Source organism: Protopterus annectens, chromosome 3.part0, assembly GCF_019279795.1.
Source record: "Protopterus annectens isolate FY-2018-M chromosome 3.part0, PAN1.0, whole genome shotgun sequence".
Lineage (NCBI taxonomy): Eukaryota > Metazoa > Chordata > Ceratodontiformes > Protopteridae > Protopterus > Protopterus annectens.
The window spans coordinates 1,953,637,887-1,953,665,567 of NC_056731.1; the positions used below are offsets into that span (position 1 = coordinate 1,953,637,887).

General features: G+C 39.7%; 1 protein-coding gene across 1 annotated transcript in view; it reads right to left on the minus strand.

Moving 5' to 3' along the window:
* Positions 1–27,681, minus strand: part of KIF9 (kinesin family member 9) — a 1,986,094-nt gene that overhangs the window by 1,076,667 nt on the left and 881,746 nt on the right. Inside the window, exon 7 of the mRNA XM_044066028.1 lies at positions 18,056–18,203. Within this exon, the coding sequence (XP_043921963.1) occupies positions 18,056–18,203 (148 nt within the window). The remainder of the gene's footprint in view (positions 1–18,055; positions 18,204–27,681) is intronic.

Genomic DNA, 27,681 nt, shown 5'->3' on the forward strand with positions numbered 1-27,681 from the left:
TATCACACTTTCAGTGTTTAGTGTACTGCCACCTATGTGGTAATTCATGGGTACATGTTTTTTCCCAAAGGGGATAACTACACACTTCTTGGCATTGAGCTTGAGCCCATGGCTCTGGCACCAAGCATCTGTTTCTGTAAGGCCCTTTTGTAGAATATCCACATAATTTGGAGATTCCATAATAGCTCCCAGTTTGCAGTCATTTGCGAACTTTGTTAGCCAGAGTCCCTCAGTGTTGGCCTGTACTTCAGAGAAGTAGATTCCAAACAAGAGCGGTCCTAGGACTGAACCCTGAGGTACTCCACTTGTCACTTGTCTGGAGATGGATTTGGAGTCGGCTGTTTTTACAGTGTGGGTTCTGTCAGTAAGCCAGCTGGCAACCCATCAAGTGACGTAGGGATTTATGCCCAGCTTAGTAAATTTATCTATGATTCCAGAGTGGGGGATGGTGTTGAAGGCCTTGGTGAGGTCCAGATAGGCTGTGTGGACTGCCTTACCCTCGTCCATGGCTCTGCAGACTGATTTGAAGAAGTCAATCAGGTTCAGGAGACACGATCGGCCCTTCATGAACCCAAACTGGGTGGGGTCCAGTGTTTGAAGATTGCCAATGTCTTTGCTTATAAGTTCCATGATAATACATTCCGTGGCCTTGCAGTTCAGGCTCTTCAGACTGATGGAACGGTAGTTCACAGGATCCAAGGTGGATCCCCCCTTGTGGAGTGAGATAACTGTAGCTGTGCGCCACTCAGTGGGCATGAAGCCTGAGGTGAGGCTATGATTAAACATGACACTTATGTGAGGTGGCAGTTCATTTTGTAGTTCATGTAGTACACAGCCCGGGATGTCGTCTGGTCCCATGGATGCTGTATTCTTAGCTTTGGAGAGTACAGTTTTTACCTGTGTGGCCATGATTACCGGAATTTGGCAATCTTTCTGTATTGAGATGGGCCCTTTAGGGGGTGAGAGGGCGGGTGAAGTTGGCACTGAATCGATTTGCCAGGATATTGGCAATATCCTTGGGATCAGTATATTTAATGCCATTCTGTTGTAGCTCAGAGCAGATCTGAGCATTGCCATTTAGATTCTTGACATAGCTATAGAATGCCTTGTGGTTGTCTTTGGAATCTTTGGCAATTTTATTTTCATAACTAGCTTTGGAGGATTTTATGAGGGATCTCAGTTTCTTACTGAGGCTGGTAAGGGACTTTTTTGCATCCTGGGATTTTCCTCTTTTCTGCAACAGTTTCTTCCTTTTGTTGTATAGTTTGTTTATGACAGGGGACCACCAGATTGGCTTCCTTTTTTTGGAGGAGAGCGTCTTGGTTCTATTTGGGATGGCACGATTCATGCACGAGTGGATGTGCTCATACAGTGCTTTAGTGTAGGATTCGTCAGTCGAACTTTCAGTTCCCATCTGCATCGGTGTCATGAAGTTTGTCACTTATGACTGGAGTAGCATGAAATTGGCCTTGGAGAAGTATTCATTGTTGTGGGTTCAAAATTTTTGCATTCAAACATTTGTGTGTTTGATATTATGTCATATGTATACACTGGCCCGCTCAACCGCGAGTATGCACACACTCACACACACGCACACACATACACACACACACACACACACACACACACACACACACACACACACACACACACACACACACATGCACAGAAGGTTCTAAACTTAGCACTCAAAGAAAATTACAGAAATTCTTTCCAGAGAGATTAGCTGCATTCCAGGAAAAGACTGGTTATCAGAATATGATCTTTGATCAAAGAGTCAGCTAGATTAACTTCATGAAAATGAATAAAACCACAGATTTGGCAATGGGCAGTTTAACAACTTTGTGCCTTAAAATATTGCCCTAATTACACATTTTTCAATTCTAAAAATCTTGCAGTAGTTTCTTAGTTTCTTTTAGAAGGTTCAGAACTTTACTAAAAAAATAAATCATTTTGCAGAATTAGAACACTAATCACCCAGATGGCAGGTTCAGAGACTTGATGTTTGGTAATATACTTTGCCAGATAGCAAAGTTAGCAGACTGTTGCACAGGGGTTGCTTCCAAAGTGGTTGAGTAGTGAGCTGCATTAGGACAGAAAAACATGAGTCGTCTGGAGAAGCTTGAGCTTGCATAATCAGATCTGCTTTGTCCTATTTTACTTGTAAATTGACCTTCTGGGTTAGTGAGACAGGTAGAAAGGCTTCAATTCAGTTATAACCCTAACGTCAAGAAAAGATGCTTTCTTCCAAGCTGAGGAATGTTGAAGAGTTAAAGGCTACAATCTGTTTATTGAAATAAGAGGTAATAAGATCCACTTTTGTCAAACCTCATAGCTGTACTACCTGCTGAAAAATAAGAAAGTTATGCAATTACCATAATACTGCATCTTTTTCATCAATGACAGTTGGGTACTGAGATACTCCTCAGATCCGATCAGCTATTTGCTAGTACTCTAGTGCCTCAAGCTCTTGCAAGCTTTCCCATAATACACTGTCAATCTTGCCTTCAGAATGAGTTTGCTACCTATATGTCGCATATCCTAAGAGAACAGTAGTCACATAATGAAAATGATAGTGATGTGAAAATTTGTCAGGGAGATGAAGGTATGGAAGTTATATCACACAGACTTGGCCAAAAAGGATCCAGCATTGTGGTAATTGCAAAATGCCCGAATGGTATTTCAATAGTCCATTTGATCAGACAGTTGGGACAGAATTCCAAACTACCTCAGGTCTCAGATGCAATTATAACATGATACCTCTAAGTTCCAAAGAGACTGCGGTGGTGGTGATGCGGTAGCGTTGTCGCCTCACAGTTAGACGTTGCACGTTTGATTCTCAGTTAGAGCGTCTTCTGTGTGTCGACATGCATGAATGGGCATTCCTTCGTTGAAGGTTGTGTGTTAGGCTCGGCAAGCTAGCATGTAAAAATCTACTGCCAATCATTAGCGCACCGGAGTTCCGCTGTGGCGACCCCTAACCGGGAAAAGCCGAAAGACAGACCTCTAAGTTCCAAAGAGCCAAGAGCTGTTATGGTCCTTAGAATTCATGTCCAGTTTTAGTGTTTAGAAAAAGTGTGAAGCACAGACCAAGTTGCAGCCGCATGAATATCAATTGAGGAATTTCTGAAAAAGGCTGTAGAAGTAGCTGTGGACCTTATAGAATGGGCTTGAAGTAAGAGTCTTATCATTGGCAGAGTGGGCAATGAGATGCAGTCTGATAGCCATCTGGATAGAGTTTGTTTTGCAGCTTTTGAGCCCAATCTATTTGGAGCAAATAACACAAACAATTGAAAGTTATATACACTGTATATTGTACTTTTTGTTGTATTACTATTAATGTTATGTGGAGCTTTTCTCCCCGGCGCTCTATTGAAAAAGGGCTCACCTAGGCCCAGTAGACTTTCCCGGTTAACAAATGCAATAAATAAATAAATAAATAAGTTATTTTTGAATGATTTCAGTGTAGATAAAATCTGAGTTGTCTGTGAATATCCACTGTATGTAAAAAAAGTATTCTCCCTTGTTAGAGTAATTTGGGGAAACACAGGCAGGTTGATGGGTTTATCGATTACAAGCCGCCTTAGGGATAAAGGAATGATTGGTTCTTAAGGTAATTCTATCCTTATGGAAGATCAAGTAAGGCAGAGAAACAGACAAGACATGCATTTCTGATATTTATCTAGCTGATGTAATAGCCACAATGAATACTGTTTCCTAAGATAAATACTTTCAGAATGGGAACATTTGTTAGAGCTTCCAGAACCAAACTCAAATCCAGGGCTGAGTATTGTTTTTAAGGGCAGGATGAAGGAGGAACACTCCTTTGACAAAAGCTTTACACAACTTATGACAGACTGATATGCTATTATGAAAACCTGGATGGAAGAAATAGCAGCCAACTGCACTTTAATAGAAGAGGAGCTAGGACCTGAGTCAATCAGAGAGAAGACAGGAAATGTAGGACATCTGATGTGGATACAGAATATGGCTCAAATCCTTGGTTACAGCCTTGGACAGAGAATTTTTTTCCAGTTGCTCTTGTACGTCTTCTGATTTGATATCTTTTTTGAAAAGCAGAAAGAATGTGAATCGCATTCTCATAAAGTGATGAATGCCTGGCCATTAAAAGAATTATAAAGAAACTATGTAGTTAAGTTGAGGTTGTGAAAGTCCAGTTAAGGCTGACCAGAGGAGTGTGAAAGTAGATCCAAGGGTTGATGCAGAAGATAAGAAGACTTCTTCGGGTGAGGCCAGAGCTGATAAAAGAACCAAGAAGAGATATTAGAGATAAAAGCCATCACTGATGGGCTAGGTAGGAAACAAGGCAATTTAAAAAATAAATTAAAAGAGAGAATATGTTAATTGTTCATATGGGTTGTACTTGAAGATACTGACAAGGACTCAGTGTTAATCCGATATGAGACTCATTTGACAGTAAAGAGGATGGTGTTGAATGAGTTGGATGAAAAATATTAGCACAGGAACTGAGATGGCTGACACTGGCAAAAATGCAGGATCTGGGTAGAATGCCAGGTCTGAGGCCACCAATGGAGAAACTGGCACCATGGAATGAATTAAAAGAGATGAAAGGGAGCCATTTTGAGCCACCGTTATAAAAAAAGGAGGGTGGGATGATGCCCATTTATATTTGCGTCTTCAGAAAAGCCTTCGTCATAGGTTTCCAATCAGCTTCTGATGTACTTTGGACAGATCATATGGATTTCAATGAAGAAGATTATGGAGGTCTTGAAGAAAGAAAACAGGACAGTTTTCTTTCATAAGAATGTCTATTAACTATCTTGGCTGGAGACCTATCTCTAATAAGAATTGTCTTTAATAAAGGTGATTTTGGTTTTGGTGCTGAGGATGGAAAAGCCTTTGTTCTCTGTACTTTAGGGGCAAAGGTGGAAGTCTGGTTATCATTTCTGCACTTTCTACCCTCCCTGTCCTTATCTATGTCCTTTTTCTCTACTGATCTTTCTGCATGATTAGATGGGAGAAGTTCCTCTAGAACAAAGTTTGTCCATCTTTCTGACAAAAGATAGAGTCTAAACCCCTTACAAATAGAGCACTCTGCATTGAGGTGCTCCTGGCCTAGACAAACCATATGCATTTTGTGCTCATCCTGAGGTGGCATCTTCTGCCCACACCTGGAGTACTTCTTAAATATCTTATCAATATTAAGTATAAGAAAGATACATTACAAAAATGGCCATAATAACAACAGAAGGGTTAGCTGAATGCTTTATTAAGTCTAAAACTAACATAGGAAAGCTTTTTTTTCACTTTGACTAAACCTAGAATGCCAACATAATTGAACGAGGCAACTGCCTTAGCATCTGGAGCTGAGCCACTAACAAATCCTACAGTAAATGAATTTATGCCAACTATATTTCTACAAGAAATTCTAAGAATGAAAGCAAAGTGGCAGAGAAGTAAAGACTAATTAATATAATAAGTAATTAGAAAGTCTTCTAAAGAGCACTTAGCTGAAGCTGGAATCCCAATCTTGTTCCTACTGTGGCAAATGAGATCTGAAGGAGACATTTATAGAGAATTATGGGAAAACTTGCAGGAGCTCAATGCACTAGACCATGTCTGGATTGGATCCTAGGAGCAACTAGGTGCCCAACTGTCAAAGCAGATGGACTGATGAAATAGAATCATAAGTTAAATTTGCCAGCTGTGTGCTAGACACATATTCCCTGAAGGAATCAGCCAGAAGGTTCTTCTAACCTGGAGATGTACATCAGAAAGCAGAAGATTGGGTTAAACTGCCTTTTCCTAAACCAGAAGTACCTTATTGCACATTTGAAAGGTACTGATGCCCTCACATCCCATGCTTGTTGATTCATTTTCTCAGCAATGATTTTTATTGGTCATAGAAAGGAGCTCTTCTGAAAAGTGTGCTATAACCCTTATAACCACTTTCATCTCCTGGTCTAGGGAGGAGAGGCCCACTGTACATTGAGAGACTAAGGCAATGATATTTTCTTATAGCAGATACAATTTGTATAAATACAAAGTGAAATGATTACTGTGCATTGTACTGCTAACAAGTGTCAGGAAATGATGGAATTTATTATGTAAAATAAATTAGTAGTAGTAATTGCAAACCTTCATTCTATTACGCTGGTCTTAGGGGGCATGCTGAGAGTGAAGGGGTAAGGTTTAATGCAATGGTGAAGCAGCACGCTCTGTAAAGAGGATGAAATAGAAAATCTGATAATAAAGCAAAAAGAGATATTAGAAATAAAAGACATCATACATGGGCTAGGTAGGAAACAAGGCAATTTAAAAAATAAATTGAGAAGAGAGAATATGTTAATTGTGAACTTGGAAGAAGGAAGAGAAGGCCCTTATATAGTAAAATACATTCGGGAGCAGGTAAGTAGAATGGTCAAGGACTGCCAGGACTTCAGCCTTCAAGTTGACAAAGCACACAAGGTGGATAAAAAAATAAAGTGTCACATAAGTCAAAGCCTTTAATTGTTAAAGTGCATAGTTTTTGCACAAAGAAATGGATAATGAAACAGGCATCCACACAAAAATGGTTGATGATTCCTGGAAATAAAGTTTGTGTGGTAGAAGACTGCCCAAGGCAGATATTTCTTTAAAAATTAGATATGACACCAGTTAGAGGACCCTTAAGGAGAGAAAGGGCAGTTGTAAAAGTTATCTATGCTCTTGTATTAATGATCACGTGGCAAAGAAGAATGCAGTTTTGAATAGACAGCTTACTTTTATTGGACAGTAATGCAAGAGAAAAAGGTATTGGAGATGCAAACAAAGATCATACTGCATATTGGGTGCAACTATTGAGAGAATATGGGGTGTTTGGTGGTTTGTGACTTTGCAGATGCAAATTCATTCATAGCAGAATGAGAATTCAAAAGAAGCCATATATGTTACAAGGAGGTGAACCTCTGTTCCTTAGTGGTACCAAAGGTAGTTGCAAGCTCTCAAACAGGAAGAAAAGAAGCTAGATGACAAGGTAAAAGACAGGTCACCTCTAAAGGACAATGATAGAAGATAGCACCTGTGAGATGTTAAACCAAGGTCTGACCTGCTTGAGCTGGTGGTAGCTCAGGTGGACGTAAAAGATCCAACAGCATCGAAAAGAGTAGGAGAAGTTCCCCAATGTCCTGGTCAAAGTTTACCTAGTGGTATAAATACCACCCCGGGCCTTCCCTGAAAAGAAGCCAATAGTCTATTAGGACTAGCTTGGTCAACAAAGGATGGATGGATGCATGAATGGATGCATGGATAGTCAAATAAATGAAGGAATGAATGAATTAAGTAAAATAAAATAAATGTATTACAAATGTAAGACAATAAATTTAAATTATGAGAGGCATGTTGTATTGCATACATGTCAACAGAGATAAACACATGAAGACACAAATGACATGTTAAATGGGGGAGGATGAGATATACTGGGATCCAAGTTAGAATCATTAAGAGAGGAGATAAGGGGTAGAGGTGAGAGGGAGTAAGTAGTATATAGGTAAGGAAGAGGTTAGCCTAGTAGGAGAAATAACTAGGCTGTCAATCTAGAAAGATGACAAATAGTGACAATGATCTATGGGGAGAAAGAATTAGTATGCCTGTGAGGCATACTTATGGATCAGCTCAGACCAACAGTGAAGGTGCAGTAAATAGGTTTAAAGGAGAGGTGGGAGAGATTGAGAGTAGTTACTTGGACTGTAAGAAGTATTAATAAGCCTAAAAAAGGAAAAAGTATCATTTAAGAAAATGATACATTTAGCCTGCTACAGGAGCTTAACTTAAATATGACAAGACTACAAAAATGGAGAAAAAGGGTATAGATGAGCTGGGGATAATGGAGTCAAGCAAGATGAGTAGGAATCTTAGAGGTGGAATAGGTTGGCAGCACACAGAGTGTGAGTTTGAGGTGGGTTAGTCTGATAGGTGGTGAGCCAAGATATGTTTAAAGTGAGTGGGACTTTTAATAGTTGTTTACTATGGACCTATCATAGCTAAAGTACATACATGCAAAGTATGATTTAAGACAATGAAGATGCTTTGGAAAGAAAAAGATAAAAATATGGGAAAGGGGAGGTTAATATAGTGCTATGCCCAGAGTTAGACATTACATTGGAAGGTTGAATTTAATGTAAGAAACAAAAGGTTACTAAAACAAAGTACAAAGAAGTAATTTCTAGATATATGAAGTGAGAGGCAGGGAGGTAAAAGACAATATACATTCCCCAGAGAAAAGAGTAAATTAAATAAGCAAGCACTTTGGCTTGATAGATAGTTTATGGATCAAGAGATGGTGTGAAATGTTGGGGGTAGGTATTAAAAAAGAATGTCAGATCACACTACAGTGGTAATGGAATAGAGGTAGGGAGGAAAAGGGATTGGAAATGAGAACCCAGGAAACTGGTATGCACTAGAGCAACTGAAGCATAGCTATGGATGTATAAAAACGAACAGGAATGAACAGGGCAGGACAAGTGGAAACTGAATTGATACAATATAGAGAAAGGGTTACTAGATCTAGGAAAGAAAGGATATGAATTTTAGAGAAGGAATTGTGTTATTTGCAAAAGGAAGAGGACTGGTTGAAAGGCAGGGAAGAATCAACAGGATAAGACAGATAAAAGAGGAATTTAGGAAAGAGGAGGCACACCAACTAACAGCAGAATTAGATACTGGCTGGAGGAAAGGGTAAGGTTAAAGAATACGAGCCAGCCTAGTCATTCTGGACTGTTGGTCTATCCCTTTTTCTGAAATGACACCTATTTCTTGTTGTTAGTGCTCTCTGGCCATCTCTTTCTTAGCACTTTGCTCTTCTATTTGGCTTTTGTTTTGTAAAAGAGGGATACCTGTAAGATTGTAATTGGGGTACATGGAAAACCATAAAAACTCCCCAAATCAATTTCCTACTTTCATCATATTGTTTGAGAACCTTGGTAGCAGATGAGTCAAACAATACCACCTTTTCTAAAGCACAATCAAAGATTTCAGACTTTACCTCATCAGCAAACTTTTGGTTAAGTACCCAATCATGTCTTCTTAACATGGGGTAGAATGCAAGTGTTTCAATCTTTCTTTAGATGCTGCTGCTGACAGTTGTATTAAAATAACTTTCAGATATATCTGAAGTATGCAAGATATTTGGAGAAGATATGACAGAATACAACTCCTACAACTTATTGGAAGTGCAAACTTATAAGGAAGGTGAGCACACTTGTGCAGTAGATAGAGCAAGCTATACTTAAGAGAGAAATCAGGCAGAGGAATGTCAAGAATTAGTTTCCAAAATTACAGGAGCACCTAAGAGGAGGATGACAAGGTTGAACCTGTTACTGGGGAGGGCAGCTACACTAAAAACAATGGCGGTATCATAGATGTTATATCTGCGTAGGCAAATACTAGTATCACTGAAAGAAAATATGCTAAGGATGTTACAGGAGGACTGAATTAAATTTGTCTGGAAGGGGAAATGGTAAAGAAGAGGAGGGAGAGTCGGGGCAGAAAGGGAAATGAGATGTTGTACTTTACCAAATCTTTAAAGATAAACAATGATGATGAATGTAGAATAATAGCTGACAAATGTCACAGGCAAGTTTTCATAGCTGGAGCAGTTGGAACCTGGCAGTTAAAAGGCTGGTGGTTACTTTTTGTTTACAGGAACTAAAATGAAAACTAGAATGGAGACTGAAAACTGAAGAATAATCAAGGAATTTAGGAGAAAAGAATGGCTAGGACAGTGAATCCAAGATGGAAAAGATGCCATTATAGAGAGATGGCAAGAAAAAGAAGGACTGAGGCTGGAGAATCAATTTGAAGATACAGAATACAACACTTTCATAATGTTTCAGAGGCTGGTGAGTGAGTATGAATGGTATCCAGGGTACTGAATGACATGAAAGTGCAAAATTGGGTCAGAAAGGACAGAATTAAGCAACATGTCGGGGAAATCAAGTAAACAGGTAGCAAAGGGTACCAGTAGAGAAGTGGCTGAAAAAGAAAAAAAATATGTCTGGGTGAAGTGGAGACAGAGAAAGCAAAAGTGCAAGACAAGGATTTGAGAGATTATTATGCAGTTAGAAGAAGGAGAGTAAGAAAGTAATTAGAACTGGATTTGTTAAGGGGAGAGTAATGGAAGGTCTGTAGAGTGTTATGGAGGTGATAGATGATGTATAGGTTCATAGGTGAATACTAGGATAACTGTCCTAGAGGGCCATTTTAAGCCTAGCCAATAACCTGAAATCAGAATTAAACCCTGTACCTTGCATATTGTATCTATGAGGTAAAAACCTTAACCATTATGCCAATGCCCTCCCCCGCAGATGTAATAGTAAATGTTAAAGATGTGCAGACCAGGAAGCATATAGTTTAGATTTTCTGTTCTTATTGTTGCAAAGAGCAGGGCTTGAGGAGAAAGATGAGGGTTTGGGAAAATGGAGAAGAGAATGACAGAGTTCTCATATGTTTTGCTTGTTGGGGTTAATATTCACAAAAAGCAGTGGCCAAAATTGAAAGGGTATACCTTATATTTTTCTTCAGGTGGCTCTAAAGTAAATTAAACTCTTTTATGCTATACAATGTGAAAATTTACAGAAGGCATTGGATTTTTCAAATGGTAATTAGGTTGTGATGTATAAATGCCATAAAGTGTTTGTAACACCTTATAAAATTATAAGTTATGTACTCACCATAACTAAGCACTTGTGTTGTCCATTTTCATTCTTCCTTACTAATGAGTTTAGAGCTGATCCTCAAATCTGACTCGAACGCATATACTAGGATCTCGGATCAAGCTCTCGAGTGCCTCTCTCTACCCATAATGCACCACTCAATCCACATTGCCTCAGATCAAGTTTTCTGCCTAATCTCCACCCTGTCCAAGAGAGAAAAGGATAGACAGAAATAAAGATTGGGCTCAAACCTGGAACAATAGGTTCAAAACACAGTCTAATAGGTTCTTCCAGAAGAAAAGAAAAAAAAAAGATGGGGGACAGATGAGAGGGAAAGTGAGGAAGAATGAAAATAGACAACCCAGATGCTTAGTTACGGTGAGTACATAACTTGTAAATCTGATGTTGTCCTTTTCATTCTTCCTCACTAATGGGGTAGAGTCCCCATCTACGTAAACCTTGGGTGGCCCTCATGGAAGGATATTCCTGAGCACTGCCGAACCAAAAGAGACTCTATTTCTGCATATAATGTTCAGCTTGTAATGTGAAATAAAGGTATGAGCTTTGGACCATGTTGCTGCTGCACAAATGTCATCAATAGAGGTCCTTGACTAAAAGGCTGATGAAGGATCGAGCTGAATGAGCTTAGGGAGGTTTTGGTAACACTAAGCCTTTTTGAGAATAAATCAGTGAAATGCAATCTGTAATTCATTTGGCCAGGGTAAGCTTAGAAACTGCTTGACCCAGGCAATTAGAGGAAAAAGATATGAAAAGCTGATCTGAATTTCTAAATTGCTTTGTCCTGTTAAGATAAAAATGTAGTTGTCTATGTTCATCAGGGAAATGCAGCACGTACTCTCCCTCACTGGAAAAATTTGGAAAAAAGACTGATAAATTAGTGGACTGGTTGAAGTTATTCTCAGAAGCCACTTTAGGCATAAACGAAGGGTTAGTCTGTAGAAAGACCCTATCTTTATAAAAAATAATGTAAGGGGATTTTGCTGAAAGAGCCCGTAGTTCAGAAATTCTTTTTGCTGAAGTTATTGCTACCAGAAAGGCTGTTTTCCATGACAGAAATTTTAGATCACACTTGTCTGATGGTTCAAAGGGTTTCTGAGTTAAACCATGAAGAACAACTGTAAGGCCCCCAGGTGGTGAGGGATACTTTACCAGATGTCTGAGGAGAAAAGTTCCCTTCATAAAGGCTTTACATAATCTAGAGGAGGCCAGGGAGAAAGATTTATTTCCTGACTGGAACTTTGAGATTGCTGCCAATTGGAGTTTAAGTGTAGAAAAACTGGCCCCTTGATTAAAAAGGGTTGTGAGAAAAACGAGAACTGCAGAAATTGGTACTGACAGAGTATCAGTGTTTTTGTTAGAAGCCATTAAAATTTCCTCCTCTGCCTCTGGAGGAATTGACCCCCCATGAATACCGGAAAGGTCCCTGAGACTTTTAGAACTGCATCTTCTTACCAACTATCTGGTATCAGGAAAAGGTCCGTTGAAGAGTAGAAAACTTGATACCTACAGCAGACAGGGTTTTTCCATCCTTTTCTCTGTGGGTAAGCGAATCTTTAACAGATGGCCCAAACAAGGAAGTGCCATCAAAAGGGGTGTTAATAAAATAGGTCTTAAAGGGCTCCCCAAAATCACATAGTTGCATCCAGGCATGTCTCCTTATGGCAATACCTGAACCGGCAGCTGTGAGGAAGTCCGTTTGAAGTCCTCAGCAGAGATGGACTCAGAGGGAGAGTTTGAGAATTCCTTAGTCAAATCCCTCTGAACCCTAGTAAAATGTGCCAAATAGTTAAGTGACTTCAGACTGAAGGTGGCTGAGGCAAACATTCACTTTCTGAATTTGTTCCTATATACTCTCTTGATGGAAGTTTTTTTGTGACACCAAAATAATGTCACAAACTGGGGAAGAGAGCATGGACTGTCTGAGTATTACTGGAAGAGGAGAAACCATCCTGTGAGCTAGAAGGTTGGGATGTTGAATCCCCGCTGGTTGAGATAGGAGATCCTAACGAGGCTCCGATATCCATGGAGGATAACAAATATGAGACTGAAGGAAGGGGAACCAAATTTGCCGGGTTCAGAAAGGGGCAATGAAGATTACAGAACTCTTCAACCTGCTTGCTTTCTGTAAGAATGTTGGAATTACAGGAAGCTGTGGATAAGCATAAAGGAGACCGGAGGGCCAAGGGCGAAGCAGAGCGTCCATCGTTGACTACCCTTGAGGGGGGATCACAGCAAAGTACTTGCTGCACTTGTTGTTGAGAGGGGAGGCAGACAGGTCACAGCAAGATTGGCCCCAACACCTGAAAATCATATTCGCTAGTGACTGATTAAGAGACCCCCTCATGAGGCATCAGAATAGATCTGCTCAGTTTGTCTGCCAGCACTTTGGTTTTCCCCAGAATGTGCTTTGCAATTAGAAAGTGATCCAAAGAGATTGCTCATTCCTAAACTCTCATGGCCTTTCTGCACAGGGGATAAGACCGGGTTCCACCTTGCTTGTTGATGTACCTGATTATCAACATGTTGTCTGTCTGAATTTCAACAGTTCCCAGGGGGAGAGATTCGTGAAATGCCTGCAACACTAAAAGAACTGCTCTTATCTCTAGAACACTGACATGCAATTTGGTCTCTTGGGGGCACCACATGCCTTGGACCGTCCTTCCCAAGAAAAGCCCCCCCCCACCCCAGTTGGGAAATGTCTGTGGTCACTGTGGTAACTGGATTCGGAAGAACAAAGGATCTGCCCAAAAAGAGATCGGTGGACTGCATCCAACAATGAATGTGGTGCTTTTTTATTTGAAAAGACAGGGGCTGATGTATAATGGACCACTGTACAGCTAATGTCCATCAGAGAATTCACATAAAAAAGCATGCTAAGGGAAGCAGTACTATGGCAGCTGACATAGACCCCAGTGCTCAAAGTGCTACCATTGCTGGAGGAGAAGGATGAAAGAGGATATAGATATCCTGTACCTGATGTCTTAAAGAAGCAATGCGGTGCAAAGGTAAAAATGCCAACTGAGTTGTAGTATTCAGAAGTGTTCCAATAAATTCTAGACCTTGAAGTGGAGCAAGCTGAGATTTGGTAAGATTGATTGAAATGTCCAAGGTTTTGCAAATGTGGAGCTTGTAGGAGTTGATAGCTGGATGAGGTGGTGAGGAGTCAATCGTCTAGATATGGAAACATCTGGAATCCCTTGAGCCTCAAGTGAGCTGCCACTACTGCCGTGCATTTGGTTAACACCCTGGGGGTTGCGGTGAGTCCAAAGGGCAGAGCTCTGAACTGGTAATGATTGGTTCCCAGCTGAAAGTGAGGAAACCTCCAGGATCATCTGTCTATTTTTATGTGATAGTACACATCCTGAAGGTCTATGGAGCACATCCAGTCATCCTTGTGCAAAAATGTCAGGATGGAATGAACTGTGACCATTTGCAACTTTGCCTTCTTCATAAACTGATTCAAACCACTTAGATCCAGGATTAGTCTGAGGTCCCCTGTTTTCTTTGGCACTAAAAAGAAGTGTGAGTAAGTTCAGAATCCTATCTGGTCGGGTGGGACCATCTGCATGACTCTTTTTTCTAGCAGCTTTTGTATTTTTTGTGCTGCTTCCTTTCTCTAACTGCATGGGACATCGGGAAGTTTCTTCCTGAGACAATGAGGAAGAAGGGAAAAGGGTATGTAGTAACCTCTGGATATTGTTCTTAGCACCCATAAATCTTTTGTGATAATTGTCCAGACTTCTAAGTGTGAAGAAAATGACCACTGACTGCCTCCAGAGTAGAACAGTCAGGCAGTGCTTCAGGAACACTTCTCATTTAGCAACAGTAAAGGAAACCCTACACTAAGATTCTCAAACTACCTTTTCATTCCTTGCTATTGTTTTCTTTTAAGGCAATTTAGTGTCACAAAAGCTCTGTCTGAAAAAGAATCCCTAAAGCCTTAGTTCTGCAGGCCTCCTCTGCCTCTAGGGCAACATCTGCCATTCAAATTTTCTCCCCTGCCTGTGGAGGAAGTGGCCCCCATGAATCCTGGAAAGGCACCGAAGACTTTTGGAACCACATCTTCTTACCACTTCTCTGGAGGTCCGTTGAAGAGTAGAAAACTTGATTCCTACTGCAGACAGGGGTTTTCCATCCTTTTCACTGCAGTTAAGTGTATCTTTAACAGGTGGGCAAACAAGAAAGTGCCATCAAAAGGGGAGTGAATAAAAGACATCTTAAAGGGCTCCCCAAAATTGCATAGCTGCATCCAGGCATGTCTCCTTATGGCAATACCTAACTGGTCGCCTCATCAGCACATTTAAAATAGACAAAAGAGTGGCCAGCTGTGAGGAAGTCTGTTTGAAGTCCTCAACAGAGATGGACTCAGAGGGAGAGTTCGATAGTTCCTTAGTCAAATCCTTCTGAAACCTAGTAAAATGTGCCAAATAGTTAAGTGACCTCAGGGTGAAGGTGGCTGTGGCAAACACTCACTTTCTGAAACTGTTCAACACTCTGGACTCACTGTTTGGTGGATGGACAGAAGAGCTTCACTCTGCTAGCTATTTCTAGTGGCTGCCGCCACCACCATAGCATCAACTGGGAATCCTTTGCTCCAGTGAGGGTGATCTGATGGGGGAGGTAAAAATTTGTCCAGACACTTAGGTATAGGTTCGACAGCATCCTGCTCCTTCCATGCTCAACAGGACACCAGGTCAATAAGTTTGTCTGCCAGGGGGTCACACAAGATATAGATGGTTGAGCACCAAAAGCCAGCCTGCAGGAACATAGATTCCTCAGAAGAAGGAGTTTGGGACGACCAGCCTTAAGGATTTCTAGGCTATCTAAAAATGAGATATTACCAGGTGGTGATCTTGGGGATCCTTCTTCCTCATCAAAATTGGTGTCTTCTGTGAAAGACTCCATGGGGGAGTCTATGTACTTCCTTTTACATGTCCTCTTCCTAGGAGCCTCTTCTGTGGGATGTTCAGGGGAAGTATCAGAAGAGATGAAGAGTTCCTCTAGTGGGATTGTCTGGGCATTAAGTGGAACTGCCTGTCCCTGTGGAGTAGGTCTGGTGGACTCAGAGCTCAGAACCAATGATGGGAAGGGGATAGGATCTGAGACATGAGACAACTTTTCTCTATGAAGGCAGAAAGCCCTTTCTTTCACCTTGAACACCAAGGGCCCAGGGGAAACCTGTTTCACCCTCTTCAGAGCCAAAGCTTCCAAAGAAGGCAGGTCAGGACCACCCCCAAATCCGAGCCTCAAGGGGATAATCAGATCCAAGCTGTCCAGGGCCAAAGCTCAGAAAGGAAGGGATGGATCTGACATAAAAGGAGCTGAACCCAACCGTTTAGATCTAGTGCCGACATCTCGGATCCAAGACCCGCTCTGATCTGAGAGTGTCGAAGTGGAGCCAGTCATATAAATCATCAGAGTGGAGGAAGTAATTATCCTCAGATCTGACACCGAGACTCTCAGAGTTCTCAGATCCTGGTACTTCGAAACCACAGGTCAGAGTGGAGAGGAAGAAACAATGGACTTTGTACGTGCACTCACGGATCTAGTAGGGGACGGAGCTGGAAGGATACCCATCTGGATCTGAGCTCTGAGGAATTAATGTATCATACTATCCACATCCACCTCTGACAGACTTCTAGAAGACCCTGTGGATGGGGGTCAAGAGTGTTTCTTTGGAGTCTGTAAAAGTTGAGTGGGCAGAGAAGGGAAACAGGTTTCATTGCATACTCTGGTGTACGGCTTCTATGGACTGAACTGGATCTTGGATCCAAGGACTTAGGATCCAAAGAAAAAGTAGATGCCTCATCAATGCATTTAAAATAGACAAAAGAGTGGCCAGCTTAGACGGTAAGGGGGATATGACAACAGGAGCCAAATCTTTTGGATCTGATGAAGGCTTTGGATCCAAAGATGGCCCAAGAGGTTTCAGATCCAAGAAGGTCGGGTCCAAAATGTTTCTGATTTTTTTTCCAGCAGCTCCAAGGAAGCCCTTGGTAAGTCAAAGGAGATATTTTCCTGACATCTGAAGAAACAGATTTGGATGCTTTAGAGGGGGGGTTGAGCCCCAGAAGAAGCAGGAAGCAACCCTTTAAGGATCAGTTTATTGCACCCATCTGATAATGCTCTGAGATTAAAGGTAGCACAAGCAAAACAGGCAGTATTAAAATGTTCTGGTCCTAGGCAATAAACAGACTTCTCATGGGCATCAGAGTTTGGGATCTTATGCCCATAAGAAGTGCACTTTTTAAAACCGATTGGTTTTTCTGACATGGCCAAGGAAAATACCACAAAGTTCAGTGATAAAAAACAAGATCACAACAGCAAAAAATATAAACAACTACTACTTTTTTTGTTAGAAAAAAAACTGCCTAAAAAAGAAAGGGGAAAGAATACCAGCTATGGTAAACAAGAGAATACTCAAAAGGTAAGGAAAAAAGGTACCAACAATGGTACAAAGACTACTCAAAGCTGCATAGAAAGTTAAGAAAAGGTACGAGAAAAATCCTGATGCCAAAGAGAACTAAGAGGGAGGATACAGACAGAAAAAAATACAAGTTTTCAGAAAGATTTATCTAAATAAACTGGTAAATATTGAAAAACAAACTGCTTACTATGCTTGAGAGTGAAACCTACATCTAACCACAATGGTGGCAAGCGAGATCTGAGGCAATGGAGATGGAGTGGTGCATTATGGGTAGAGAGAAGAGCTTGAGAGATGAATCCCAAATCTAGTATATGCGGCCAAGTCAGATCCAAGGATCAGATCAGAACTCATTAGTAAGAAAGAGTGAAAAGGACATCAGATACAAAACTTTATATAAATATTCCCAAAATAAAACTAATAGTAAAGTATTATAAAATAAAGAAAAAACTGAAATGACACAGATATATAACGTCTTGTATGAATCTACTGCCTTCTGGCAGTGAAGTAAACCATGCATATCTGTTGAAATTTCGCAGTAAATGTCTGATGTTGCAGAAACGTAAAAGACTCAGATATATCTATTCCAAAATAATAACTGCATTTATTAATGTTAAGCATGTAATAGATGATATCTGTAAAGTGTAACATGTAACAAATACAGCTAAGCAGCATTTATAAACAATACCAGAAGAGCTTTCTAGCCACATGAGTGCTGAAGTAACCAAAAATGTATTACATAATGTAGTAGGTATAATAAGAGGAAAACAAGAATGCCCTCACCCATCAATTACAGTCAGTTAAAAGCTTATAACAATTGTTTTGGTTACTTTAATAAAGAAGATTCATTCTTAACAAGTGTTACCAGAGAGTGTGCTTGACACAAAAGGTAACATAATTTGCATCTGTTCATTACAGTATCTCTAATGTTCCTTACCAATAGAGTCCTTGAGTGCATGTGTCAGTTTACTCTGTCGGAAGGGGACGTGTTCTCTCTTGCGATCTGACAGTGCAATGACAGCTTGCTCAAGAAATGAAAGGGATTTATTGATGTATGTTGCCTCCTTCAATACTTGTCCTTCAGACTAGAGTGAAATACATGGTACATATCATCATATTGAAAAAGCAGAAATATGCTTTAGCAACATTTCTCATTCTCACTACATTGAAAGGAGATGAATATTTACATTAAAGCAACATTTCCTTTTCTGTATTTGTCACAGAAAATTGATAACTTACTGCAGTTTATTATTCTATCACAGGCAACAAACAATATTGTAGAAGGTTGTCCTTTATGCTGACATTGCCCTTGAAACCTTCACCTTTTTAAGACTGATGAGCACAGTCATTTTGTATCGTGTTCAGTAGCCCTGTACTAAAAGATCCTTGAAGTGAGATATGGAGAGACTACAATTGGCATCTTCTTTGTCAGGTTGCTTGACTCCTGACACCTTAGAATTAATTTATTTATTTTTATGAATTAAGGAAATAAATTACTGATCCTAGACAGTCTGCTGACTTGACTGTGTGCATTTCAGAGCTCTACATGCTGAGCCAGAAAAAAGAAGCATCATGGCATTTACAGCAGAGCCTTGAATCAGTTTATCTGTGACACTGCTGGTAGTGAAGAAGGTTTGTTCATGGGATTCTGTATTTCCATCTGTATTTCATTTGAAGCAGAGCCTATAAGTGCCCCAAGAAGATTCACTGTATGGACAGTCAAAATGGATGACTTCTTGTAGTTTACTGAAATGTCCAATGACTGACATAATCTTATGATTGTAGCTGCTGAATTAATATTTCCTGAGTTTTGGCAACTATCAAATAACTATTTAGATGGCGTAGAAATGGAAAAATCTTGCTTCCTGTGGCGTACAAATACTGGAGTTAAAGCTTATTCTAACCCAAAAAATTTCTGGACAATTATCAACAAGCTATTACACCCAGGAAACCCATCACCCCCTACCCCTACCCTAACACCTCTCCAATTGAAACTGCCACTCTGCTGAACTCCTTTTTCATTAGCTCCATACAGAACTTTCTTAAATCTAATACTTACTCTATCCCTGATACTCCTCCCCCTTCTTGCCAATCTACTCCTTTCTTCATTAAACCAATCTTCACTTCCTATATCCAATCACTTCTCAATAAACTTAAACTCTGCTTCCCCTCTGCCAATAACCTACCACCTCTCTACCCCCAAGACAGCAGCCTCCTTCATTGCCTACCCAGTCTCCATACTTATCAATCAGTCAATTCAGGAAAGCCTTGTCCACGACATTTGGAAAAAAATTTGTTATACCCCTGCACAAAGGAGAAAACGCCACCAACTTTTCTAATTTCAGACTCATTGCTATTCTATCCCTCCTTTCTAAAATTCTTGAAAAGTGTTTAAATAAACAACCCATGTCATATCTCACTCAAGAGAACCTCCTCACCCCCATATAACATGGTTTCCGATCTCATCACAGCACCACTACTGCATTTTTATCATTTATATTTCTACATCTCTTGGCAATAACAAATTAGTCTCATGCCTGTTCCTTAACATCTTTAAAGCCTTTAACATTGTATCTCACAACCTCCTTCTCTCCAAACTAGCACACCTTAACCTCTCTCTCTCTCTCTCTCTCTACTCTCAGCAGGTTCTCAAGTTACCTATCTGATCGATTACAGTATGTTAAATGGCTCCCTGCAACTTCCTCATTCCTCTCTGTTCAAACTGGGGTTCCCCAAGGTTCCATCCTGGAGCCTCTGTTATTCAATATATTTACTAACAATCTCTATCAATCCTGCCCACACTGCACTCTTATACAATACGGTGATGACTCAACTATCATCTCCACATCTGACAACCTTCCTCACCTACTCAGCCTCACTCAAGAATCTCTGAACTCAGTTGAAAAATGGCTCACTTCTAATCAACTACTGCTCAACCCTAACAAAACTAAACTCCTAATCTTCTCCCTAAATCTCTCCAACACATCAAACCCTCCTTCTCTGTCTGCTCTTTAAATAATACTAGTATCAAAGTTGAATCTCACACTAAACACTTCTGCGTTTTCATAGATGACAAACTTAAATTTGACATCCACATCAATAATTGTATTAAAAAGACACATCAAAAACTTGGAGTACTGTATAGGATCAAAAAAATCCTAACTCCTGAATCAAAATTGTCCTTAGCCTACCTACTCCCCACCCTACTATATGCTGCCCCTACATTTACCAACCTCCAAAAGAACCTGTCTGCCAAACTTGAACTCACTTACAGTAAGATAGCCATATTCACTAGTAATCGCCCTTCTGGATTATACCACTGCCTTTCCTTAAAAAAACTTCACTGGCTAGAGTTTCAACATCAACTTCTCCTACCACAGCTCCACCTAACCCACTCCATCCTTCACCAACCCCTAGCTTGTCCATCTCTGGCAAACCTTATCTTCCCCTATATTCCTAATCGTGACCTATGCAGCTCTGACCAACCTTTCCTGCAAATTTCTAAACCTAACAATTCCATTGGCAAAATACTTTATAGTCAGTCAGTCACCTCTGCTTGGAACAAACTTCCTTTCCACATCCGTTCACTTAACAACACATCTAGTTTTAAAACAGCATTAAAGGAATTTCTGTTTCACTCCTGGAACTGCTCCTGTAATGACCCCACTTGAATACTTCCTCCTCTGCCACTACCCTACTTCTTCGTCAACCTTTATTTTTTCCCCTCGTTTTATCCCTTATCTACTGAGTAACTCAACCTTTGTGCTCAGACTGTTCCTATATCACTTACTGTCATCCAGTCATTTCATTTCAGCTTCTACCATAGCCTACTTCTCAAAAACAAATGTATCTTGATTTATTAACTTTCCTTATATTTTTTCCATGTCATATTTAATGTTTTATGTTCCTTGTCATAACTATTGTACTTCCCAATTATTGTATGATGTTTTTGATGCTAGCCATGTGTTAGATAAATACATTATTCCTCCAATTGTTTAACACTCGATATATGTCTAATATTTTTGTAATGGGGCTTTTCTCCTTGGGTCTTTACTAAAAAAAGGCAAGCTGCCCAGCCAGACTAACCCAGATAATAAATGTCAAATTAATAAATACATTTAGTGAGTACTCTAGGGGCTGTTGATAGACCAACAGAGAGAGTGGCTTACCAAAAGTTAAACTGCAACTTAGAATAACACATTTTTTTTGTGAGAAGGGTAACATTGTTGAGATAAGCATCTTCTGAATCTAGAGCTGCCAAGACAATTCTGACTTTAGTGCTACTATTCAAAACTCTTTTGTAAGAACAAAGTCAATGGTACTTGAAAACCCTAACATTAATCTCCATTGCTTGTCTCCATTTCAGACAAAGAAAAGTGAAATTAAATAAACACATAAAAACAGATATTTTTTGGCTAGTCCAAGACCAACTGTGCTGCTATCTTCTCCAACATACTGTTCTATGAAACCTAAGGCATCCCAAGCCTTATACAACAATGTCTGGGGCATTGCTAAAATAGTTTTATTTATTTATTTACTTTTGTTTACCAGGATAGTCCGGCTGGGTGGTAGCCCATTTTCAGCAGAGGCCCAGGAGAAAAGCTCCAGAATAAGTACATTAATTGTTACAAAAACATTTACATAGAACAGTATTTATAGATTTTACAGTATGCAGCAGATTTTACAAAAACAAAATTTAACAGAGAACAATAATTAGAAGTTTTTACAAAAACCCCAATGCATGTAAGAGGCTAATAATTGAGTATTTTCCAAACAAAAGAAATTATAGAGCATATAATAAGGTACTTTTTGCGTACAGAGGTTTGATTTTGAGACATTTAGTTGACAGAGGCTGAAGATGAAATAAGTTGAGTCAGATGAAAGTAATATATAGCTGGACAGTTTAGACCTGTAGGTATATGATAAAATAACTGTATATAAGAAGGAGTAATTGTAGGTTAAGTCTACTGAATGTGACACAGAGGAGTCAGAGGAAGAGGCAACAAGCTAGAGGGGATAGAAAGTAGACAGAGAAGTAGGGTAAATAGGAGAAGTGAGAAGAGTTGGGGGATAGTGGTGATTGGTAAATAGAAGAAGTAGGAAGAGTTGGGGGATAGTGGTGATTGTGAAGTTTGGAGGGAAAAAAGTTGCAACTACAGAAGTAAATAGAAGGGAATGAGAAGGAGAGGAGCAATCAATTAGAGGGAGGGATTGAGAAGGAGAGGACTAATCAATTAGGGTGAGTCTGGATATGCCAGAGAGAGAATAAGTAGAAATGAAGTTGAGACTAAGGGCTAAGAAAGGAGGATAGGGAAAGAGTAGGTGGACGTTGTCACCCAGAACTAGAGCATGAGCAGATCTAGTTTCTTCCTAGATAGTCCTTCGATAGTTTTTTTGAAGTGAGATGTGTTGGAAGTAGTTATAATAGTCTTAGGGATGGAGTTACATTTTTTGGCAATGTAGTTTGAATAGAGAGAGTCACTAGCTCTATTGTGCGATTTGTTGACATGTGGGAGGGATTTGGGTGAGGATCGGAGGTTCTTATTATTATTAATGAAGGGTTGAAGCATGAGATGAAGGGTGGGAGTTTTATCAGATTGGTGGATGAGTTGATGTGTGAAGGAGAGTTGAGTGTATATTAGCTGGTGAGGTAATTCAAGCCAATGCAGTTGCTGTAAGGCAGAGCAGTGATGTGCTAAGTGGAGAGAGTTGGTGGTAAATCTTGTGATTTTATTGTAATAAGTTTCCAATTTTGCTAGATGTGACTTACTTAGGTTTGTAAAGATGGGTGGTACATATACGAGTATGGAGAGAAGATGTGTTCTGTCTATGTCTTGTGTTATTTGCAAGGAAAGGCTTAATTCTGTATAGAGAACCTAGTTTAGTATGTGATTTTTTTTTTTTGATGGACTGTGCTTGGTGAACATCAAATTTTAGGTTATCAATAATAATGCCTAATAATTTTGTGTGGGATACAGCTGATATTAAGGTGTTGTTGGATGAGTGTATTTGAAAAGAGGTACAGGGGACACATGATTTAGTGGGGAAAAAGAGCATCAGTTTGGTTTTAGAGGACTTCAGTATGAGATGTGATTTAGATAGCCATTATTCAATGGGTAGGAAGGATTGCTGAGTTGTACAGACAAGTTGGTTGATGGAAGGAGTGTCACATATTAGAGCTGAATTGTCTGCATATTGGACTATGGAGGCTAAGGGGATTGAAGACTGAAGTTGGTTAGTAAATATACTAAAAAGGAAGAGACAATGATGGAACGTTGTGGAACACCCAGTGTGACAGGTAAAAGTGAAGAGAGTTCCTGTTGCCATTTGACAACTTGCTAAGGACCAGATTGGTAGCTATGGAACCAGGCAAGTGCAGAAGAGCTGAGTTTTATGCTAGTTCATCAAGGAGTTTTTGGTGAGGAACTGTGACAAAAGCTTTACAGAGATCTAAGAAGACAGAGGAAACAAATTGTCTGTTATTTCTGTGATGGTATATAGTATTGATAAATCTTAGAAGGGCAGCTGTGGTGCTATGGTGAGGGTGGAACCCATGTTGTTTGATAGCTAAGAGGTTATTGGATAACAGGTAGTTTAATAGTTGCATGTGGATGCACTTTTCAAGAATTTTGGAGAGAGGGGTTAGGATAGAAATGGATCTGTAGTTGAAAAGCTCAGTGTAGTTACCTCCTTTATGTAAGGGAGAATGTGAGCTATTTTCTAGCTAATGGGTATGCACTATTCTGGGAAAGAACAGTTAATCAAGATAGTTATAGGGTAGGCAATAGCTGGGTCAGCTATTTGTAAGAATTCAGTAGGTAGGTTGTCAGCTGCAAGGGTTGTAGGTTTCAATTTAGGGAAAAGATTTTTTATGGTGAATGTGTGGATAAGTTTGAAGGAAAATGAGTCATTGGCGTTGCTAACAAATGTAGGGATGGATGGTGGGGTACTGTTAAGGGAGTTGGTGAGTAAAAGCATGGAGTTAGTGAAGAAAGTATTGAATTGTGTAGCAATGCTGTCAGTACTTGAGAATGTAGAGGGAATAGGTGGCGATGTGTTGCCAGGCTGAAGGAGTATTTTTTAGTGAGGACCAGAATTTCTTGGAATTATTGTAGTTCTGTTATTGAGTGGCAGTATAGCATGCTTTTTGTCAAGCTTGATATTGGGTTTTGCTATATCGTACACTTGTTTGTAACTATCGAGATTAGCTTGGTTTTTGTTGGCAAGCCAGAGTGATCAGGCTTTGTCTCTTAATTTTAATAACTTTTTGGTATCTTTGGACAGCCATGGAGTGTAGTGAGATTTTATTCTAGCAGTTCTGCAGGGAGCTAGTGTATTTAGAGCTTCAAGAAAGGTGTTATTAAAATAGTTTACAGCAGAGTCAAGGGGAAGAGTTTTAAGTGGGGGACTAGTCAAAGAGATTAAGAAGTAATAGGAAGGTATGAGGGTTGAAGTTCTTTTGGTTGCTATTAGGTGGAAGCAGGATTGTCTGGCAGGATTAATATGTTGTCTGAGTAAGTAGTTGGGAAGATGGTCATTAATGCCATCAGGGAGAGAGAGAGAGAGTCTGATTGGAAGGCTACAGAGGTTTTGTTGGTGAGTATCCAATCTAGAATTGATTCTCTTTTTGTGGCTTTGTCTATGCTAGTAGGAGACTGAATGACCTGAGAGAAACCATGTAAGTTGCTGAAATTTATGAGGGTAACTGAGTTATAAGATAGCCAATTAGTGTTGAGGTTGCCCATGATGATAGTTTCTTGGGGGTATGATAGGGATACCCAGAGGAGGATGTCCTCAATTGTGTTGTGGTTATTGCCTGGGGGGATGTAGATAGTAATAATTATTATATGTTTGTTTAAGTTAACGTTGAGTTTAGAGCATAGTATTTCAGAACTGGAAGCAGGGGGACTGAGTGGATAAAGAAGTTATGTCTTACCATAACATTCCATCTGTGTTGTTGATCTTCATTCTTTCATTACTGATGGGTTATCGGTTCCATCCTCGGGACCAAACCAGCCAAATATCAAGTGCGCATCAGCCAAAAACTCTCGAGCCAAGGTCCTACCCAGAATGCTCTGCTCCCTGTTACCTCAGATTGAGTTTGCAGGTTGATAGATAAAAGTAGAGGCTGCCTCTGGTCATAACAAACCTACAAGAAAGGAGTACATGAGATCAACCAAGAACCTCCGGAAGGGGGACGAAGGGTGGGAAGTAATGAATGAACGAAGATCAACAACACACGTGGAACATTATGGTAAGACATAACTTCTTTATCTGATGTTGTTAATCTTCGTTCATTCCTTACTGATGGGACAGAGTCCCCAGCTACCTGTATTCCTGGGTGACCCTCGTGGAAGGACATTCCTGAGCACGATGGAGCCAAAGAAAGCTCTACCTCTGGAGGCCAAGTCCAATTTGTAATGAAGAATAAAGGTATGAGGTTTGGCCCAAGTCACAGCTGAGCAAATATCATTGAGGGAAGCCTTAGCATGGAAAGCTGCTGAAGTTGCCACATATCTTGTAGAATGAGCTTTGACTCTATGAGGCAAGGTGAGATTGTTTTTGTTGTAGATACAGGTGGTACAGTTTCTCAACCATGAAGCCAATGTAACTTTTGATACAGGATGACCCTGTCTAAGTCCAGAAAAAGCCAGAAACAGTTGGTCTGATTTACAGGTAGATTTTGTTCTGTCCAGATAAAATCGTATTTGCCTATGAACATCCAAGGAGTGCAGACAATACTCTCCCATGTTAGAATGGTCAGGAAAGAACACTGGGAAATCAATAGACTGGTTGATAGATCGCTCTGACACCACTTTTAGTAAAAAGGTAGAATTGGTTCTCAGTGATACCCTACCCTTATGGAAGATAAGATAGAGAGGTTTGATGTATAAGCCCTGAAGTTCTGACAATCGCCTGGCCGATGTGATTGCAATCAGAAACAAAGTTTTCCAACAGAGATATCTTACATCACAAAAAAATGCAGGTTCGGGAGGCAGAGCCTGAATGGCTAACTGAGAGCAGCAGTATTTTAGAGCTCCATATAACTAGTTAAATAAGACAGGAAAAAATATTCTTTTTTTTCCTTCAAAGTATAAAATCTCATAGATAAAGGACATATTTACATAATTAGAAACTTTGGTGAAGTTTTATGAATAATTTCCTGTCAAAAAGCTTGGAGATATATTCACTTGTTAAAATGAGCAATTCAAAGAATTCTCACCAGGATGCTGCCTTAAAGAAGGAACTACAACAGATGGCATCTACACTGCAGGAGTTGTCCTTGAAGATGGATGATTTTAAAGAGAACCTGGAAAAATCTTAAAACAAGCAGTCAGAAACAGGCTGACAACCTCAAGGAAATGCTACAACAACATCAGACAAGGATAACAGGAATAGAGGTTTCTGTAAATGACTTAGAAAGCAGACTTAAGGAAGAGGAAACACAGAAGGAACTGCTTCTTAAACAAAACACTTGGTTGGTTAATAAAGTAGTTGACTTGGAAAATAGGGAGAGGAGAAATAACATCAGGATTTTCGGATTACCTGAAAACACAGAAGGTGAGGATATTATTTCCTTTTTATCAAGCTGGATCCCTGACTTTTTTAAATTTAAAAGAAGGATTTTTCTTTGGCACTGAAAGGGCACACAGAGCTCTTGGGAAACTTGACACTAACTCAAACTCTCCTAGGTCAATAATTATCAAATTTCTTTCATACTTGGACAAGGAACTGATTTTAAGATCTGCTTGGAGGAAGGCACCTCTAAAATATAAATAGAGCCTGATAAGATTTGATAATGACTATTCATCTAGAATAATGGAACAAAGGAAAAAAGTGTGGCCAATGATAAAGTTTCTGAAACAAAATAACATCAATGCACAACTTGCATATCCAGCTAAGATAAGAATACTGTATGCCAACGAGATGAGGACTTGTATTGACTTAGAGGAAGCCTCTTCATTTATTAAAACTAATAATGTGATTACTTACCAGAATATATGGATTGGATGTCACCTTCTCTCAAGAGAACAAAAGAAACAAATGCCTGGACAGATGTCAAAAAGAAGAAGCAAAAGACTGATACTGTTACAGCCAAATCTCTCAAAGCATCTACTATGATATGAATTGATTTAACAATACTTTAAAGGACCAATTTTACTGCTTGGAATATTAAAACAAAGGTAACTAACTACTGGAATCTTTATCTATATTTTTTGAAAATAGATGACACATGAGAGTTTTCGCATTACCTCAGGTATGTAAAACAGGGTACTTTTCTTTCACAGAAGAAGGGTTATATAGCACATAAAATATTTTGCACTTGGAATCCTTGTTTGTTACTATTTGACTGTATTTGTAGCAAATTCTTCTGTGTAAGCTGTAGTAGCTGATTCATAGCATTTATAAGTGTTTGCTGTACCTGTTTCTGCCTGTTTTAGAAAAAAAAAAAAGAAAAAAAGAAAAAAATATCTCTCTTTGTTTTTCCTGCTTTTACTAGTTTAGTCCAGTTTCAGAGTTGTTGATTCCTGGGCTTTGGTTGTAGTTCCTGTGTACTGTTTC